General features: G+C 41.5%; 1 protein-coding gene across 5 annotated transcripts in view; it reads left to right on the top strand.

The window, feature by feature from the left end:
* DENND2B (DENN domain containing 2B) overlaps positions 1 to 21584 on the top strand; it is a 143761-nt gene that overhangs the window by 62697 nt on the left and 59480 nt on the right. For 2 of the 5 annotated variants that reach the window (XM_035328680.1, XM_035328681.1), the window contains 2 exons: positions 17200 to 18411; positions 20796 to 20932. In XM_035328680.1, the coding sequence (XP_035184571.1) occupies positions 17200 to 18411; positions 20796 to 20932 (1349 nt within the window). Of the gene's footprint in view, positions 1 to 4269; positions 4419 to 17199; positions 18412 to 20795; positions 20933 to 21584 lie in introns of those variants that run through there. The other 3 variants (XM_035328679.1, XM_035328682.1, XM_035328683.1) reach the window with 3 other exon arrangements.

The following is a 21584-nucleotide window of genomic DNA, read 5'->3' as shown; positions in this document are numbered from 1 at the left end:
ACCTCTCCAGAGGTAGCTACACAGTGTTCTTGCTCAATTGTTTCTAGTTCTTTAAATTTTCACACAAAATGATGCCTTGTATTTCCCAGCCAAGTGATCCCCCGGGGAAAAGTTGTGCCCAGATTTGTCATGAATCCAAGATTATTTGCTGCTCGTATAGGTAAAATCACAGTCTGAAATGCAGGGGGAAGGCTCCTCAGGCTGGTGCCCCCACCCGGTGCTGGCTCAGCCGCAGGTCAGGTCTGGCCCGGCTGCCCCAGGGCCCTTGGCTGTAGCTCTGTCACGGGGGCAGGTGCTCGCCGTCTGGAACGGCACATACCTGGTGCTTGCTTCTTGCTTTGGGCTGTCACAGGTGATTCAGTCCTAGTCAAACCAAATTCATCCAGTTTTACAGCATTTTTTTTTTTCCTACGTAAAATGAATTCTCATACATGTTAATACATATTAATAAACCCATCTGAGATACTTTGTTTCCTTTGAAGAAAGAATTATGTGGCTGTGGCCTGGGCAAAATATTAAGAAATATTTTGCCTTAGGAACTCAGACCTTGAAAGTTCTTAAATAAAAAAAATAAAAATAAAAATAAAAAAATGCACGTGTCTGGCATTAGGTTTAGCTGGTACTCTGCTGCTGTTGACACTTGAATGTGGGTGTCATTTGTTCACTCTGCTGGCTTGTCCTGGGAGCGCTCATTCTCTTTCTTTCCATGGTAATATTTTTCATTTTGAAGGTGATCTCAGATCAGGAGAAAAACCTGTCTGTATAGGGAGAAGTGTCGTCTTAGTAGAGGCAATGCCAATGCAGCAGTTGGTTGTCATACAGGGAGATTGGTTTGTGGATGCAGCTGCAGTACCTTTTGCTAACCAAGTGTTTTGCCTGATGTTACCTGGTGTGCAAGGATGATTTTAGCCTCATAAAGTTTTGCTGCTTCTGCTATTGTGACTCTCCACCCCTAATAAATCAGGAAAAAAAAACCCCACCAACAACAAAGAACCAAAACAAACAAAGAGCAAACACACAGTGAGTTTCAGCTCTGTGTTAAACTCTAGCCATTGTCCATGTTTCTTGTCAGGACATTTACCCAGATGGAATCCAGTCTGCCTGTACTGCCAAATGAGGGATCTTGTGACTAAGGCACAAGAGCTGTGTCCAGAGCCAGGCACGACGCCTTGGGCAAATAGTCTCCACACTGTGCCTGAGAGTGGATGGAGGTAACTGTGGCCACCACAATGGAGCCCTGATCTTACCGTAGGAAAAATATTATTAAAGCAGTAAGGTAAACAAAGTGTATTTTTTAGTATTTACCTTTTTTCATGTGAATATTAATTTAGAACTTAGGATATTTCTTACATGTCTTGAGTTTTCTGAGTGGAGAACACTGTGAAGAAAGTAGTAACTTGGAAATCAAAGGATGCATCTTCAGCTCCCGGGCATGCCACAAGAACTCTGTGTGCTCCCAGGCAGTCTGTGTGTTTCAGCCATCCGAAAATGGTGCAAACATTTTTTTTTTTTTTTCCTCCCTAACATATTTATGTTGTAAGTTTTTCGAAGTGTGAGACTCCCTGCGTTGTTCCAAAACAACAAGGCTTTGGTCTTATTGAAACTCCTGTGTGTACAATGTGTGATTGCCATTGTCTTAGCAAAATTATGATAAAGTATTCTCTCATCTCCTATGCTTTTGTTTACTAAGCATGTGTGCGGTGGTGCTTGAGTGATAGAAAAACTGCTTCTTTCCCTTTCGTGTCTGGCTGCATTCAGTTATGGCTTTCATCCATAACAACAACAAAAAAGTATGGGTGCAAGGCTCTCTCTACCTGGGCACTGAAGTTCATCGAATGGTTTAAAGGAGTCTCCATAAAACATTAGCCATAGGTACGATGTTCTCCTAAACGACACCTTGTACTTGGATAAACATTTCTGGGTGGATGATGTGCACATCCCTGTGTAACAGAAAGTTTAGCGGGATGTTTGGATGCCATTGCAATTTGAGTTACAATTATAAGTTTTTTTTTTCTTTTTTTCTTTTTCTTTTTGCCATTGAGGTTTAGAAAACAATACAAATCAGCTTCAGCCAAGCAACTGGGGAAGCTGAATAACTGATGTGAAATCCACTAGCAAGTATTGTACTCCTTTAAAGCAGAAACAGCTTGAACTGTGCAGTTCACAGATTTTCAGAAGGTCGGTTCCCAGCAGCACAAAGCTACCTCTGGTTCAGAAGAGAATACAAAGCTGTTATTTACCCACTGAGGTTGGAGGTGCGTTTGAGAGAGAGAGCTTGGGCAGCTCAGCCCTGAACTGGGCCATGGGAGATGGGAGGACGCTTGTTGTTATCAGGAAGAGACATGGGCAGCGGGAACATGTCAGAGCACTGATTAAAATAACCCTGGTATTGGGCAAAGCTTGAATACAGGCTTTGACTTCGTTGTTGCCCATCATCTCTGTCACAAGCGTTGGTGGAGTGCTGACTTGTGGTGCTCTGAGACGTGTGATGTTCCCCCTTCCTTGTCCTGTTCAGAAGTGACCTCAGGGAGGTGGATCAGAGTATGTATGCTTGAAATCTCTTTAGCAGGGTTGCAGAAATATTCTTGGAACCACAGTGGTCTAGAGATGTGAGAGAAGAGTGGTTTGTGAGTGGTTTGTAACAGCTTCTAATAAGATCAAGAGACAGAACTGAAAAAATGGACCTACTTTTGGACACTTCAGGCTTCCTCAGTTTGTGGCAGAAGCTAAAGATGGGGAATTTTGCCCCAGCAATTCTATAGCTGGCTATTTTGTTTCATTTAAATTTTAGATGTCAGTTCAAGCAAGAAGAATTACATAATTTAAGTGCACTTGTCAGTCAAGCAGTTCACTTTTTCCCAGTTGGAAATTCTGTTAATGTATCTCTCCTGTATGCATAGGGGGAAAAAACAAACAAACAAAGAGAAAAACCACCACAACAACAAAAAAATAGTTTTTGAGGAAAAAAAACAAAGACTGCATTTTCTTTCATGCAGCTTCAGATCAAGTTTGCTTTGTTATTATGTAAAGGCAGCAGGAACATACCCTGGCTAACTAATTCCCAGTGCAATTTAATTCTCATGGCACTTTTAATGCTTTGTTCTTTTATATGTGGAAATCATATGTCATCATTAAAAATGCTTTTTCCCTTTTATTAAGGTTTATGTTTGCTAAAAACACTGGAAAATAATTTTAAAATGAAAGGAAACAAGTATTTTAAAAAGCAGAGGTTTGTAATTGACAGGTTAGACTGAAAGTGTCTTTAATGCAACTATGTTCTGCTACAGTAAAAGAACTACTTAGACTGACACTGCAGTCCTTATTTATTTAATCACTGATGGTTTCTGTTTTTATATGAGTGTACACAGTAATACAAAGGCTTGAACTAACCTGTTACATATATATTTTTTGCAGCAAATTATTAGAACAGCATGGTTTTGAAAACTTTTCTCATGTCTTTGCTTTTACTGCACTGAAATGTAGTAAGTAAAAGCAGTAAGCAAGATATATGCTAAAGCACTTACGGGAGTCCCTATCAGTGCAGCATCAGAAAATCAGATCAGGAGTCTTAAGTGAATTTGTTTTTTTGGGGGTGATGATAAAAAGTTATTCAGAAGTCTACAGGGGATACTGCACTGAAACTGCGTGCATAAAATTTTAAAATTATCATGCCAGTGTTTCATTTCTTCTGGAGGAAGTTGTTCTTAGGAATGAAAATCCCATTGCCTTCTGGACCAGGGAGATGCTGGCGATCTCACTGAATAGACCAACAAATACACAAGTCATGAGCTTTCCTAATGATGCTTTATGTCCCATGAATACACTGGCAAATGGGAGATGGCAGATAGCCTGTCTCCTTTCCAAACTGTTGGCAGAGACTTGAAAGCATTTGCATGTGGATTTTTAACCTCTCCCTTTCCTCCCTAGACAGTACTGCCATCCGTGTGACTTCAGCATACGCGGTCAGGCAGGCAGGCTTCTTTGCTGTGTTTGTGTGCGTGTGGGTTGGTGCAGCTGATACAGCAGCCTCAGTTGAAGAATGAAATGTAAACTGTCGGTCCCTGCAACTTCAAAACCAGACCAAAGCCACAGAAGTTCTCCAAGCTGTAGGCAATCAGGCGGAAACATTTGGCTTTCCAGATTTCTCACACACCTGTCCCTTCAAAATCAGCATGTCAGATTGCAGAGGAAGGCTTTGCTACTGCTAGTCTCGTTAACCATTAATACCAGTTTCCTCCCTTTAAGTACACAAAGGGACAGAGATTTGACAAATGTCCCCAGACCATGTGTCATTCGTTGCCTGAGAAGCGAAGCAGCGAGCTTTCAGGAAGCGCAGGGGATAGAGCAGGTTGCAAGGGACTGGACGTGGAATTCCTCCCTTTCCATTCCGCACCTTTCCCAGAGGGAAGAGCTTCTGAGTAAGTCTGGAACCCCTGTGCTGGGCTGATCGCTGGAGTGCTCACAGTGACAGGCAGCCATGTGTTTGCCAGAGGTGTGAGCGGAGGCAGCAAACTAAGGCAGAAGTGAAGGAGCGTGGAATGCTGTCGCAGTGGATTCCTTAATGTTCTTTGCTAGTTTTGCAGCTTGATGGGCTTTCTTCTCACAGGCAGGAACTCAACAGCAGCTCTCTGCTGTTAGATAGTGACACGAAGAGTTTTATTTTTGGAGTTTGAAGCTCTGGTATAGGTCAAGGGACTTGGTGGAGCTAAAACTTGATTTTGCTCCCCATCTCTTCCCCTCCTTCTCCACCTCTCTTGGGCTCTCAGACAGAATATAATTTCTCTGCCTGGCTAAATGCATAGTTCTTGCCTTGCCTAGTGAGAATCCATTTTTTTCTCCTTAATACTTAAAGGTGATTTTTAAGTTACGCAGCGGTACTTGTACCTACACCTTCTGCCAGTGTTAAATGTAGTGCTGCTGGTGCACTTCTATGTTTTGTGTTGGCCTTGATGCCTGATTTAAAAAATAATAATAATTAAATGTGTTGTAAGGAACTTAATTTCTGGGGCAAGAGCCAGCTCTGATATATATATATATATTTATATATATATATATATATTCCCACGGAATAAATAGCAGAACTCTTATGGGTTTAAAAAAAAGAACAACACAGCATTTCGGGCTAAAGCCTGTGGGTCTCTGCAGCACGTAACTTAGGGTCAGAATCTAGACTTCAGTTTGTTGCTCCAAATGTTCAATTCATGAGCTGAGAGCCCATGTGTAGTCTTTAAGAGAGCGGTATTTTTTGCTGATGAGCTTAGAAACATTTAGTTGCTTTTTCTTGCTCCCTTCATACGTGCAGATTGGTATTGCTTCATTTGCTCTGTATCATTCCAATTTTCTTGCTGCTTTGCCTGATGTTATCACCATGTCTTCCTGTAGGGACATGAGGGTTTTTTTAGGCTCTGTCCCAAAAGGAAAGGATGAGAGAGAGAAAAAGTGTGTACTTGGTTTTAGTCGCTCTAATGCATTGTGTATTAAGTAACCTGGCATTTCTTTATTACTGTGCAGCGTTCCTGTTGCATGGCAGTGGTAGGAAATCATTTTCATCCTCAGGGCTGGAGTATATGCAAATTCCCATATAAGATATGAGAAGTGAAAATATATCGGCCAGCTCCTTATATAAGCTAACAGGCTGACAGAAGAGCGTAAAACTCAATGCACACTTTTATAAGAAGCAAAGGCCTTGTGAGAATGAAATATTTATAAGAATGAAGTATTTACAAATCCCCCGGATATTATCCCAACTCCAAATTTAGGCTTGAGATCCCACAGCTCTCGTAGGTGTGGTGATGAAACGTGGAGGCTCATTTCAACTTAGTGAGTAATGCACGTGCATACATTACTCTCGATCATGGTGAGGAGCGTGATCAGGAGTGGCTCTCCCTGACCTAAGTCTGCTCCTGTTGACATTTATAGTGAAATCTCAGTAAAAAAAAGCAGAGAGAAACTAATATCTAAACCTTTGGGAAAATTTCCTTTAGAACATGGTTTTGACTATTGGTAAGAACAGCGATCAAGTGGCTGGTCAATCTTCTGCTTGATATTCACTGAAATTCTTCTGCATTAAGGCCAGGGTCAAGTTATATTTGGCCTTGATTGGACTGTTACATAGATAAGTATGATAGCATCAGGCATTGCAAATTATAGGTTGGCTTCTCCCTTTTTTTCCCTTCTCCCTTTTTTTTCCCTTCTCCCTTTTCACATGTTTGTGTCTGCCAAAAAATTGGAGAATAAATAGATCAAAAAATTGACTTGAAACTTTTTTTTTGGTAATTGTATTTGTTCCAGGTCAATGCTTTAAATCTTCCTATAGTAATGAGTTTTACATCAGTTTGCATCTTTAGCAACTTCTCTTTGCAAACTCTTGATTTGTGCTGATGTAAGCCAGAAGAAAAGTGAACCCCAATACACATATATTTGTGAATTCAAGGAATTAAATTAAAGAGGGCCATCACTGAAGCTGAGAGAAAATTCTCTCCTGAATGCAAGAGAAGTATTCCATTATTACTCAATCCACACAAATCTATGCACACTGTAGCATGTACCAAGGGTCATGTTTGTCTGTCAGAGCTGGAATTTATTTTGCATTCCATGAGGTCAGAGCCACTGAAGAAAATTACGATGATAAGAAAGGCCAGGGCTGTAAAGCTTCAAGTCATTCCTCCTCCAGAGGCAGAACACAGCCTCTGAACAGGAGACACGCTAGTTACCCAGCTGACATCTACAAGCTAAACTTTTAGGATATGGTTTGCTATTTCACCCATGTTCCTTCGTGCTTCTTACTGCAGCATCTGTAAAACGCAGTGTTTGGCAGTGGTGTATCTATGTATGTATATATATACACATACATATCTATGTATCTGTATATGTAATTGCTTGTATGCGATTACACGAGGGATGTCAGCTCACAACGTGTACGTCATAGTGGGTCAGTTTAAGCGGTGACAAGCAGTGGCACCTTGTGCAATGCTCTTTGTACCTTCCGTCTGACTGCCGTCCTGCGGCTGGCCTGTGCTGCAGCTCTGTCCTCACTGTGCTGGGGTATGGCAGGCTGTAAGCAGGTTTCTCTGAGCATATGAAGCGCCGCATTGCACTTCAGCTTCTCTTTCTGGTATTTGAGCAAGCAGCAAGTTCCCATGAGTTTCCTGCCTTCTCCCTTGCTTTGGCTCCGGCACTAGCCATGTTTCACTTACCAACCATTTCAGCTCCTTTCTGCATTTTCGGGTGCTGAAAAAAAATCCTGCTTCTAATTTTTTTCTTGAGGTAGTTCATGTAAATGTCGCATGTTCTGGCAGATACTGCTGCTATTCCTCAGTACAAAGTCTGTTATGAGTGTTTGTCATTTTCTTAAAATAAATAAATAAATAAATAAATAACTCTTGTTAGGAAAAACTGTTTTGGCCATCTTCGGGGACTGCAATGAATGTGAATGTATGGGTGGGAGAGAGCACTGTCTGGGTGTGATCCCACAACTGACTGGGAAGTTCAGAAAGGAATGTAATAATTCCCTTTATTATGGTGGAAAAACAGTCAAAGATTTAGGCACACAGACCTTTGGAGCAGTAGGAAGGTGGAAATCTACTCTTTGAAGCGACCAAGGGAAGAAGGTAACATTTATAAAACTAAGCAGGCTGCATTTCTCTAGTCTTATCATTGTGAGAGCAATATAGGAAACAGAAAGCTGTTAGACTGCTTCATTGTTACAAAAGAAACATTAGAAAGTGCCCTTGTGGGGACAAATATGCTTTCTCAATCATGTAATCAGGGGCCTGCTGATTATATGCCGTTGTTTCAGCTTTGTGCTTACACAGGAAGAGTTTGCACAAAGTGGAACCGAGTTGCTGCAGTTGTCTTGACGAACAGCTGGCACCCAGCTCTTGCAGATATGAGACCCCACAGAGGTCTGAGTACTCCTTAGGCAACGCTTAAAAACTGAATTACTCCTTGTTTTCCTCTGCCTTACATTAAATGTGAACTGCCTTCACCACACAGGGGCTTCAAGTGGATGGCAGCCTGACAAGGTGGGTTCAGACAGACTGTCCTCTGACAGGGCCGATGCTGAGGTTGTTCTGGATTCAGGGAGGGAATGCAGGAGGTTCCATTGTGCTGCATTTATTTATTTTAATTTTAATTTGTTTATATTTTATTTCATATGCGGTGCAGTAACTCCAGAAGCTTCGAATCACTTTGGTGTTATCCTGTTGTGACATACCGTATTTTCTTACTGGGTCCGGATGTCTCAGCCTCAAACTTTCTGCGTTGTGATATTAATAGTTGAAATGATGACAGAAATTAGGAATGTCTGTTTCATAACAGACATATGGATAATGGCTTTTGGTTTTATAACCTGTTTTTGTAAGAAGCTTTCTCACTGTGTTAAACTAGTTTATGAGAACAGAAAACTGGCAAATCTATACAGAAAGGCCTTGCTGGACGTGGACAGCACTTCAAGACTCGGATCTCTGCTCCTTGGGGCAACGGGTTGCCTTAACCTATAGATTACATAGCTAGCAAAGAGGGATTTAGCACCTGCTGACTGATACCTCACATGATATCAACAGCAGTAGAAACGGGGGACCAGAACTCAGCTAGTGGGTCTGGAAGGACAGTGTATCATTGTGGCTATGGGCAGAGAAGCAAACAACAGGTTTTGTTTATTCCGAAAGCAACTTGTCTTAGTGAGGGAGATTGAAAATAGTTCTTAAAGACAGGATGGAGTCCTGAACTCCCTTCCTTTTATTCTGTCTCTACCAGATATTTATTCATAGGTCAGTTTAATGAGGTTTTGTGTGACCTAAAAGTTAATTTGTAAGTAAAGCAGAGAAAGCAGCTATATTCTGGATTAGTGTGCAGCCTGGACTCGTGACTTTCTGGCTTGCAATTCAGTTCTTTTCCCTTTGGGTGTAGAATATTTCAGTAAAGTATATGATCTCGTGAGGTTTCCTGGCTTGAGAGAGCAGAAAAGGTATGAACCTATCTTACAACAGCTTTTCCAAACCAGAATTCCAGAATTAGAGGTTGCCGAACCAGAACTGCCTCAGTTATGTTAAAAAATAAACATCACAATTCATAAAAGTCATTTTAAATCTTTCCCAAATTGTGTGCATATAAACATGGAAGACTTGCAAAGCTCTGACAGAATTAGTTCCAAAGCGTTCAAATGTTTTGAGATTCCCAGGCAGATAAAGCACATTGAAAAATCACCTATGCTTTGAAAAAGCAGAGCTGAGAGCTTCCATGTGTACATAAAAATCAGCAAAAGTGGAGGCAACAGTGGGAATATTGTTGTTCAGAACATGTTAGAGGAAAATAGTAAATATCAAGGAGGCTTCCATTGTCAGCTTTGAGTTGTATTTATTATTTTGAGGAGAAAATGAGGGACAGTGGTGTGAAACCAGCACACTGTACCTCAGTAGAAAAGAGAGAACGGCTGTCTCTGACGTTTTGGTTCTTGCTTTTGATTTATTTTTTCTGTGTGCAGTCAGCTTCTGATCATTGTGATGGAAGGTACAATGTAGGCTAGTGAATCTTCTGTGCCTGATTGCTGGTTTTTGGAGCAGTCACTTGTATATGAACGGGGCTGTGTGTGTGTGAAAGCCTTAAACATGGCACTGACTAAATTCTGCATTTGCCTTTTAACAGTGCAGAAGACTGCCATAAATCTAGATCAGCAGGGAATCTAGCCCTCTCAGTCTACACAATTTCACAATTTCCTTCTTCACCCTTAGAAATTTCTTGGCCAAGGCACATATCTGCTGTCCATTGATTGATTGCATTTTGTCTTACAGTCATTTGTCTCGGTTGGATTTTCTTGCCATCTTTGCTTTACAAATCCAGTCTAATTCAAGTATTTAGGACCTGACTCATAGGCTGTGATTTATTTGCTTTTTTTTTTTTCTTTGTACATTTGTGGAGAATAGTTGCCACTTCAAGTTCCTGTGCACTTCTCTTTATGATTCAGAACTATAAAGATTCAGAGCTTTGAAGGGGTCTGTTTGTGGGACAGCACTCTCTCTCTAATATGGCCCACCATCACTCTTGTGAACTGAGTACTTGGGGGCACAGAAATTAAAGCACCTAAAAATAGCACGTAGCACTTGATCTTGTTTGTTTGACAGTCCTAGTAGTCTATTATTTTGTAATTAGTTCTGATATGGTTTCAATTTTTTATTTAAATGGCAAGTATCAAAATTCCTGAAAAAAATATAAATCAGAAGCACAGAGAAGTATATGGTGTTTCTATTTTTGTTCTGACTTTAATCATTTCTTGATCTTCATCCACTTTTGACTTATTTTGTTGCTTCATTCTATGTAAGTGCTGGGACTTTTTCACCACTAGCACATGCTCATGAAAGCAAACTGTTTCAAATGGTCTTATTATGCAAATTTACCTTTTAGTTTTGAAAATAAATTCTGTTTCATTTTTGTCAAAATCCCAAAGTCAACAATAAAGAGAGGAAATGATCTGTCATGCAGCGTTTGGGGAATTTTGAGCTATGCTCCTGGTGAGAGCTCAAAAATAATAAAGGGTCTGGTGGAAGAGCAGCTATTGTGTTGCCACTACCATCACGTTCCATTCCAAGCCAGAGACAAGATGCCACAAGTTTGCTTTCTTGCTTCATTACCAGGTTAAATCAGTTCAGACCCACCTTTTACTGCTATGTGCCTAGCATGGAGTGTAGAAAGTTCACCTCGTTTACTCACAGAAAGCTTTATTTAGATTTAAAATAATGAAATATCAGTTGTAGTTATCTACTTGAGGTATGTAGGCAATTACAATAGACTGTGCACTATGCCAAAGTACATAATATATTGTAATAGGTTTACTGTCAAACAAAACTGGATCTGTTTAGATTCAGTAGACCAGGGGGTCCCTTTTGTTTAGTTGCACTGTTCCCACAGCCCCCAGTTACAAAGAGTAGCAATAATACTAATTCTGAAGTCCCTTTCTACTCCCAGTACAATTAATACAAGGAATGATTGGATTTATCAGTAATGTAGCACACAAAGGAATTGCCCAAACCTAGATGACCATTTAGTTTTGAAAAAAGAATGTCAAAACTCGAGCTATCATCTACACATGGGTTCCACTTGGCTTCTCTTGGCTAATCAACAGAGCCATCTCATGCCACACGTTTTGGTGATGGTTGTACACATAACCCTCATGCTAACCACGCAGTATCCCAGTTAAACCAGTTTAAGTACCTGACTCTGCCCCCTGAGCTTTCGCTGTTTCTGCCCTACAGTAATGCCTTGCCGAGCACTTCACAGCAATCAGCCTTACTGCTCATCTGTCCCCGCTGGCAGGGATGTAGGCAGAGGTGATAAAATAGAAGGAAATAGCACAACGTCACATGCAAATGATGTTGGAACTTTGCTTCTCTGTCTAATGGCTTTGTCTGATAACTCATCTCAATATGCAACCAAACCACTGACTCACAGTGTTTATAGCTGAAAGTAGATTTCTCATAGCTCTTCTGAGGAAAGCATAGAGGAAATTATTCCGTCTTTGTAGAAGAAATCCTTTGCAGTGTTGTCGCTCAACATTGCTTGAAGATTGTGATGGTTTTTTATCCTTTGAATTACTCTTCTGCTTTTCACCTAAAGAGGTACGACTGGAATCTTTTTGTTCTGCAGTAGTTCTTTCAATTCTTATTTGTGTAAAAGTAGGGATAATTGCCACGAGCTTTCACAAATGTGTTTCTGAAAGAAGAGTGCTTTTCTGTTTGTTTGCTCAATGATTTCCTGGCAACAGTTCCCTTAGAGCAGAGTGAGACTGTACCAGCTACAGAGAGCCATTGGTATTGAACCTTTTCAAAATGGCTTTTTTTTTTTTTTTTTTTTTTTTTTTTTTTTGTGCAGGTCACAGAAGTTATGAGAAACATCCATTTTTAGTCTGAAGGCAAAAATGCAGCTACAGCTTTTTAGTGTGCTGAGAAGTTATACTGGCATGGGAGAAAATGCCCTTTTGAAAATGCAAGAATCCAATAAATTATATCTTGTTCTGTGAGTTTCTTATTTCACTTGTCTTCTAAGTGTTTGGAGGCTTATGCTGGCTGAAAATTTGGACATGGATGCTTTCATCTGGACAGACGATAAAATTCTCAGGATTTAGGTTTTTTTTTTTTTTTTTTTTTTCAGCATATGGTTATAAATATAATTTTGGTTTTTCATCCTGTAATCTGAACACGTCCATTTTGTTTAAACAGAAGCCAAAAAAACTAACAAGAAGTCAAACAGGTGTAAGCATTTCTGCTCTTTGTGTTGGAGTATTAACACTGGCTGTCTGAAAATCAGTGTCTCAAATGGAATTTTTGTGCAGTCTTTTGCTTGAGTTGCTAAGTGAGCATTTTCTAGCATTCTCTCTTACAAATTTCCAGAGAATTTTGTATCTACTTCTTCAGTTACATGAAACAAGTGCAGCATTAGTTACCTTATTGGGGTTCTGCTGATTTGGGGATCTAGCTGAAGATGGATATTCTAACCAGTATAATGAAGAAAAATAAATTTATTCACATCTTTCTTGAGAAATATTCTCTGTACTCAATTACTAGGAAAATTAAGTGTTTTTGTTGTTGTTTTTAAGTTGAGTCCTGCTGCTCTTGCAAAGAGGAATTTCTGTTGCTTTTTTTTTCAGATCTCTTTAAATGTCAGCAACAGCAATGGCAAGTATCTAGTCTTCTGTGGCAGCCAAATCTGCTAAATACACAAACTAACATGCTTACAGTCACAGCTGATTCTGATTTTATTATCACTACTCTGAAATATATTAGGTTGTCTTGATAAAATAGCAGAATACTATCAGGAAAATCAATAAGGTAAATAAAATACTAAGAAAGCACTATTTTCCTAGCAAGAGGGGGAGAAAGCCCTGAGAAATATAAAAGTGCTGTTCAACTTTGTGAGCTCACCAAATTTCTGTGGTATGGTGAACTGACGGGATCTCATCAACAGGAGCCTGGAAAGACCCGGTACCTTTCTGTCAGCGTGTTTTCTTGCTCTTTCTTTTGTAAATGGGCTGCCAAGGGCTTGACTTTTTTGAAATGGGAAATTACCTGGCATAGTGAGAGCCCAAAACTGTCATCTCCTTCTGTAAGTGTTGGTTTAAGCAAGGTAGATGGGATTTTGCAAAACTGAAAGAATGCAGAGCAGCTTCTCCCAGCTTGTGTTTCTTCAGCACAGATCATCTGTGGAGTCCTTCGTGACGCTGCAGGAGAGCTAGAGCAGTGCTGTGGCGTCTGAGCTGCTTAGCGCAGAGGGTCAGGGCAGTGGGAGTTAGGGGTCCTGGAACTCTTCCAAGGCAAGTTACTTAACCACCCTCCAGTCACGTTTAATCCCTGGTATGAAATACAACTCACTGGTTTTATTAGTATTTAGAAAATGTGTGTGAATCATGGACACAAACTCCTCAATAAATGCAAATCTTATAATACACCTTACTCTGACACGTAAAAGAAGTACAAAACCAGCTCTTTAGGCACTATTCTGGCTGCCTCCTGTTGTTGAAAGCTGTCTCGTGAAGTTAGAGAGAGATGCAGCTCCTCTGTTATCCATGGATGTTCTTTAGTACTGGGGAAAGGATATGGCTGTTGATATTACCCTGTATTAGAGCAAATTATATGAATACATACGCTAGTCCAGGGAAGCCATATCTTTATTTGAGTGGGTCTGGACAATTACAGTTCTTGTAGATTAACTTTTTTTTTCCTATGTTTAAGTGAGGAGAAAAGAAACTGGAGAGAAGAGACCGAATCAGAACGTAAAGCTCAATTGTATCTAGAGCTCCAAATCCTACAAATAATCACTGATATTAATAGTTTTCTACTGTTGTGGGTAACTCTGCTGATTTCTCAGGGAACAACTCAGAACAACAAAGCTAAGCAGGGTCTGGAGGGATGGAAATCTCTCGGGTTCTGTCTGCTCCCTTCGCTGTGCAGCCGTGTGTCCCACCTGAAAGGTGGCTCTGGGTCTGTGACCTGCCTCAACACGTGGTGGGCTGTGTGATGGGCAATTTGCCCGTGACACTGCAATGCACTGTGCCTGCTGACCTGCCGTGGTTTGAGAGCTGCACACCTCAGACTGAGCACTGGAAGAATGCACTTTTTCAGACAGGGATTCTGAGCAACTCATTCCAGTGTGTTTCGTGTAAGAGTAATAATCTCAAAGAAATGTCATCGCTCAGAGAAAGGTTCCGTTCAAGTGAACTTGTTAAGAAATCTGCATTTATTTATGAAATAAATACTATATGAAATATTTTAATAGTGGTTGTGGTGGCAAGCTTTGTAAGGCGCTGCATGTATCATTCTGTATGTAGGAAACTTCAATAAAGACATTTTGCTTACAGTCTTTGTATGAAAGATTACAAGTTATTTACTTGTCTCGGTCAAGTAATATTTGTTTTAAAGACTGGAATTATTGTGCCTTCAAGAGAACATTCTTGTAATAGAAGCAGGTTTCTCAGGGAAAGGAACTTTTTATTACCTGTTGTTCAGCTTTTGGACTTGATTCTGTTACTTGCTGCTGTCCTTTAGTGAATGTGTGCCCAGAGCCAAACAGACAAGGCTTTGCTTCTCCTTGTTGCTGAATTATTCCTCTCTCTTCTACCTGAATTACGGTACAACGTGAAGTAAATCAATGTTTTAACTATGGTATCCCTGGTGCTTAACAGCACACGCCTCTAAAGGGCCTTTTGCTCTGCAGCTCCAGACTTGTACAGCAGCGAGTGGGAGTTGTGTAACTGACTTCAGGGGTTCACGATCGAGCTTTAAGTGCAGTCACCTTACTGGGAACCTGGGATTTAAAAGAATGGCTCATATCTTCTGAGAAGAAGCATTGTGCAACTTCTGCGGGTCATGCAAATCATGCTTTTCCCCTTTCCTCCTCTCCTGGTGAGTCAACAAACCTTTTCCTGACAGTGAAAACAACGGAATAGGACTTCAAAGGCTTCAGTGGAGGCTGTGGTCTTCATACGTGACATACGCTGCCACTACAAAATGCTTGTTTCATTGCAACAAACATCGGTGCAGCCCTGGGGAAGGCCTGCACGACGTGCAGGAATAAGGAGAACATGATCTCAAGGCTAAGCTAGAGGAGTGCTAAGAATAGCATAAATCTTACAATCGCGGTATTAAGCTGAAGAGTTCTAGATGGGATAGACAGGAAAAATGAAGAGTTGGGGCAGCCCTCCAAGCCTGAGGAGGGTGATTTAGGTTGCATCTTCGGGTGCTTTGAAGTACTGTAGGCCAAGGTAATCCTAGGTAATTCACTGCAAACTCTATGCTGGGACAACCAGCCAAAACCACTCATCATCTGTCACCTGCTTTTGATCTCCTGAGGTATCCTAAGACACCTGTCTGAAGCTGCGTAGAATAACAGTAAATTTAACTTCTAGGACTCAAAAGGAAAAGAATGTATTCTGACATGCATCCTATCTGACTGGAAATGAAGAGCGCTTTTCGCTGAGCTTTAAGTAGTTGTTGATGAAGTATTTCCATTGTCTTTGACATAAGATTTGTCTTATGAGCATGCTTGTTTTTCAAAATGATGAAGAACAAAAAGTCACAAAAATGTGCAATGTCTGTGCAAAAAAAAAAAAAAAAGAAAAAAAGACTTGATTTCATAGGATTTTGAAAAAGATAAGTTCCATTTTGTGATAATTTCATTTTTGTCCTTTTGTGACCAGAGCCCTTTTATTTTTTTTTCTTCTAATACTTCTGAGCTTTGCTTGCAAAATCTCATCAACTGCAAGAATCTGGGATGAAATCTAATAACTTGGTTTGGGACTGTGTTTGAAGAAGAAATTCCTCCCTTCTATGTTTTTCAGAGGTTATCTCAGTGCTCTGGACTTTTAGATTCATCCACAGAACTTGGCACCTGTGGGCATCAGCTGGCTGCTGAGGAGAAAACCATATAGCAGAAGGGATCTTCCGAACCTTTTCTCCCTTTGCTACAGCTGAGAAATTTGCTCCTGTTACTTCTTTTGGTCAACTAGTTCTTCTACTTGGATTTTATGTATGCAGAACATTTTATAAAAAACAAAACAAATAAAACCTTGATGCCCACAGTTTTGTAGAATGCAAACTTAACTGTCTATGCAAGGCATTGTATTTAGATCTTTCCTTTTCTTTCCTTATTTCTTGGAATAGAGAGGTTGCTAGGTCAAAATGTCAAAGGAGCCGTGATTATTTCTGCTACGGTTTGTACGTGTGCATTGTGGCAGAGCTGTAAACCCCCCTTTTTGTCATGGTTTTGTCTCTTTATCGCTGTCTCATTGCTGATGAGCCGGCTGATTAATAGGTTGTTTAATTTCCTTCTGTCTTTTTGTTTTTAAAGTCTTTACAAGAATGTACAACACCCCAGTAACAACAGCTAATTTTGCAAACCGTGACAAAAACTTGTCCTGAGGACTTTTTTTCCAAGGTGACACTGAGACTTTCTGCACAGTTTGCATTTTCAGCTTGTAGTGTGGGCAGATTAGCCCATGTCTTTCAGTCTGTGATATTCCTTTGATACAGTTACTTCTGTTCTCTTTGATAAGAACTTCATCTGTTTGCCACAACGTCAGACCAAAGACAAAACAGGTCTCCCTTTTGCAGTTTTATTTAAATTACTGTATACATCAGGGATATGAAATGCTGTGGCTAAAATACTCTAGGTGCTGACCACAAGGATCATTTGCTTCAGACGTTATGCACTGAAAACTGGCATCTTTTTAAACTGGTGTGGTCACTGCAGCCAGCGAGGGAACTTGCCTACTTGTCGGTCAGTCTTTACCATTTCTGTTGCAGCAGGAATCTTCCACCTGCTGACCCCCTTTCCCTGCAGGGGGAATCCTTAACCTGGGAGACCAGGGAGCTATTCTGTTGGAGGTGGTAGATGCCTTCAAGGCAATGGTTCGCTATGAGAATGTCTCAGCTGTGTTTAAACTCAGGAAACTTGGAAAAGTTGGGATTCAAATAGAGCTGAGGAGACTGGCTCAAGACATGCTGAATGCTCAGCTCATCACTGGCATCACTTAGTTACTGCCCTCCGCTCCCCACATTCTGTGACTGAGGTGTATTTGGTGCCTTGCTGATGCTTTGGGATAGTTTTGTGGTGTGCAAACCTCCTCTGTTTTGCCTGCAGCCAGAAGAAATTTGGCAAATAACTGTAGTTTCCCCAAGGACTTGATTTTTTTTTATTTCTTTCTACTTCTAGGTGTCAGTCAGTCTCTCCGCCACCTCTTTTGTCCCCGCCAAGAAGCCCAGCCTACCCCCTCAGCGACAGCGAGGACTCTTGCCGCTCTGCTCGGCTCACCAAAGCTTCCAGCTCCAGACTGCGCCTCAAGGACTGGAGCAGCCGCCCGTCTGCGCTGCGCAGCACCTCCACCAGCCCTTCCGACACCGACTCTCCGAGCCACCCTCTCAAAGCCGTCAGTGTGGGTGCTTTGGATAAAAGGTTGTCTGTGTTCAAGTCCGAGGACCAAAAGGAGACCCCAAAGGAGCCTCAGGATGGGGACGCAATAGGGAGCCATCCGCTCGCCCGGAGTACTCTTTCCTTGGGCACTGCTGCAAACCTGAGGAACCTCTCCCTCAGCCGGGCGAGCGTCCGCTCCCAGGTGCTGGACATCAGGCAGAAAATCACAGAATGGGAGTGTCGCCGGGAGCTATCTCCCAGGATGAGCATGTGTGCAGACAAGAGGGACGCTGGGGAGAGGTCAGGCAGCGAGAGCTGCCCTAGTGTGCTGACATCTCCGTGCAGCGAGAAGACATTTGATTTCAAAGGGTTTAGAAGAATGAGCCGAACGTTTTCGGAGTGCTCTTACCCAGAAACGGAGGAGGAGGAACTGCTGGACAGGGATTCCTGCCATCGGGTAGAAAAGAGACCAGGCAGGAGCGAGCCTCTTGCAGCTGCTTTCCTCAAGGGCCACGTGAGGAAAGAGTCCTCTGCTGTGCTCAACAGAATACAGAAGATTGAGCAAGCACTGAAAGAGCAGCCTGGCAGGGGCCTCCCCCAGTTACCAAGCAGCTGTTACAGTGTTGACAAAGGGAGGAAAAAGTCTCTGAGTACTGTGGAGGGACTGGGTGAAAACCTGAGTAATAGCAAAGGAGGGAGTGTTATTTTGGGGGGTGAACCAGAAACACCCACTGAGGCTGAGAAAAGCGGTAAGACAAAACAGGGGGTTACCACAAACTCTGCTGACCCTAAACTGCTCCTCGAAAGCCCAGCTAACACCGTGGTGAATCCGGTACCCAAGCCCAAACGCACCTTTGAATATGAAGCAGACAAAAACCACAAAAGTAAACCAAGCAATGGCCTACCTCCATCTCCTACATCTGCTGCTCCTCCCCCCCTCCCGTCCACCCCTGCACCCCCTGTGACCAGACGGCAGAAGAAAGAGTCGCGCTTTCACAGAAAATCCCAGAATAGGTAAAAGTCTAGGAAGTGTCTTGAGCTCGATCGTCAAATAAATAACTGTGGTGTATTATTTTAGTAGCAATGTTTCAAGTTCTCCCTCTGATAGAATGCTTTTGACCTGAGAAATGTTAGGAATTGCTTGCAAGACAAGCATTTTTTCCACTGGACTGCTCTGTTGGGATGCACTGGCAAAATACCCGTGCATAGCTACAATTTTGGAGTTCTCCACCCTGCGTTCCTTGATCCCTGGAAAAGTCTTCAGGTCATTTTGGCACAAATGCCCTTACTTGAGATTTTTAATGGAGCATAATTTCATTATCCTCTTGTATTGTATTGTATTTTGAACATTTATTCAGCTATCTGTGCATGTGAACAATGCAGACACGGCTGAAACTTAGTGGTGAGCTTTGCAAGTAACTGGTAAACAACATCTCAAGTGAATGCTATGAATTCAGTATCTGGTGTTTGATGTTGGCTCAATTAATTATAAGTTTAAGTCAGGACAACCTGACCTGAAGTGCTCTGGGACAGGAAAAGGAGAAGAGGAACCTTCAGAATCTCTTATTTCAAGAAACACCTGTTTCTGAAATGGGTCAGACAACTCTGCTGGTGTACGTTGCTTCTCAGAGAAAGAGAGGGGAGAAATGTGGAAAGCCAAGCTCTGATTAGCAGCAATTATCTTTGAGTCCTGGCAGTAATCTCAGTTAGAGGAAGCAAACCTAGATTTTAACAAGAATTTTTGAAATACATTTTATTAAGTGCATTTTATTCACTGCAGCATATACAATGTACAGAAGCTGGACAGTAATTTTTAAATGTTCAGATATAAATGGTAGCCTTTATTGGAAAACTAAAGGGCAAATAGTAAAATGGTCTCAGTAAAGTGGTAAGGTGGTCTGTGTGGTGGGTGGGAAGAGGAATGAATCACATGAGATGATTTTTGCCACAGAATCATCTTGTGGCCTATGTCTAAGAGATCAAAGTCAATCTCTGAGTACATGCTCACACTTAGTTTGAGACCATACAAGTTATCTAAGACCACAGTATTTTGGTACGATTAGTTTTTGAGATGAAGTTTTGAAATCTCTTTGCAAGAAGTGCAATTCGTGCTTGTGCCTGCTGTTCTGCAAGCTCAGTCTCTTGTCATTGCTGAGTTAGACAACAAATTGGTACAGACAGCACGGTTTGGCAGTGGAGCCGCAGTCCTGGATGGGGCTGGTAGGCATGAGTTCAATGCCAAAACAATGTTTATCAATTTAGGTAATGATTAGCTGAGTGTAAGCTTTAGGATTTGCAGTGCTATCGTGTGTATCTCTGGATTCTTGCAAATCAGTTTGACATTTTGCAGGTTAGGTTTCTATTTGCTTGGAACATATGTGTGGTTTACGCTCACTGTAATATCAAGGGAATGGACAGTTGATACTTATTCTTTTCATATTTTGGTTGAAAACAGCTTTTCTGATGGCTATTTTAACTTCATAATAAAATGAAGATGAACACTGGCCCTGGTAGAGCTAACAGTGCAAACCATATACCTCCCAGCTTCAGTGTAGGTAGTTCCTCAGAGAATCAAGAGCTGGGCAAACTGGAGAATGGAGAGGGTGTGGACAGCAGCTTCTTGCAATCCGCAGGATTCTCCTGCATCCAGCTGGAGTTATGATGCCAAACCTCCCATCCACAGGGACAGGAGAGAGCACAGGAAGGAGGGACCAAGACTCTCTCCGGGAAGGTGTCTGAGCCAGCTGTCCCTCACCTTCCTGCCAGAAAGCCCAAATGTTCAGGGCCCAGCCATCACCCAGGGTTGCTCATTCACCCCTGACAGCCTTTATTTCCTGGATGCTTTGTCCTTTGCTGACCGTGCTTGACACAAGCTGTGCAAGGGAGATGGGTGACTTTTACACACTTGAACCTGCATTTGGCATTTGTACACTGCTTTTTATGTTAGGATGTATCTGAATGTTCAAGACATGAGTATTTTCAAACTAAGGTTTACATCTGCTAAGGCAACTGGTGGAGGAGTGCTTTCCAGATCAATGCCTTTTTCTTGAGGAGAGAGGGCCACGTTTCTCCTGGCAAGCACAAAATAATTTCTCATCTGATGACTGTGCAGCTAACTTACTATGTAACTGATGAAAAATATTGCATACTTTCTGGATATTTTCTCCTTCTCTGTATAATGGGGATAACAATACTTCCAACCTCATAAAGGTGTCACTGTTATACTGACTACTGCTGTCAGTACAGGGCTTGAGGGTCCTCTACAAGTCCTCTTAAAGCATGACGTGTGATTTATTTTTTAGTTAATTTATATGCATTTCTTAACAAACAATTGCTCAGCTAAGCGTTTGAGTCATTTTTGCATTCTAGTTACTAATTACTTACTGTTTTAACTTCAGAAAATCCTTTGAGTTTGAGGATGCATCAAGTCTGCAGTCCTTGTACCCTCCCTCCCCAACTGAAAATGGGACTGAGAGCCAGCATAAATTTGGATCCAAGAGCACTTTAGAAGAAAATGCCTACGAAGACATCGTAGGTAAGAACCTGTTGCATTATATGAACTCACACTGGGTTGTTGAGCCGTTGTGGTCAGGCTGTGCATTGCTGAACATACGCCCTGTGCAAGAACTTTCAATCCTGACAGCAAAGAGAGATTAAATGAAAGGTAAATGATTCTGTTGTATCAGAGCAAATGTGACTCTCAGTCCACGTGCAGGAGGTCTTGATTCCTTTGAACTTTGTTGAGTGGTGCTGGAGACAGACTGGTCAGATTTTTTTCATGCTTTACAAGAAACAATTTTTTTTTAACAAAGCCTTGGCCTGAAGCCTTTAGCGATGTACAAATGTAAAGTGATATAGATACAGAACTATCCAACAGCAAGATTAACCTCAGTGGTCTTGGGTGGTCAGCTTGAGCTTTTCAGGACTTCTGTGGGGGCTGCCCCAAAGCAGTTGTATGTAGCATAATTCCTGGTCTCCCCTCAGTCCCAGTTGTTGGTTAAAGAAAAATTAATTTCCTTTAGCTATAGAGCATCAGGAATGCACAACGAAAACACTGTTTTGATTAAGCTTCACAAGAAAAACATGTTTCTTTTGGTCTTAGAAGGAAATGTATGGCCTATGCATACATTCTTTTAACATCAAAAAAGTTGTTATAATTACTGAAAATTGGGCAGCCCTTCAGAGCA

The sequence above is a fragment of the Oxyura jamaicensis genome, chromosome 5 (genome assembly GCF_011077185.1).
Source record: "Oxyura jamaicensis isolate SHBP4307 breed ruddy duck chromosome 5, BPBGC_Ojam_1.0, whole genome shotgun sequence".
NCBI lineage: Eukaryota > Metazoa > Chordata > Aves > Anseriformes > Anatidae > Oxyura > Oxyura jamaicensis.
Note: the sequence above shows the minus strand (reverse complement) of the source record. Positions and strands in the feature narration are given on the sequence as shown.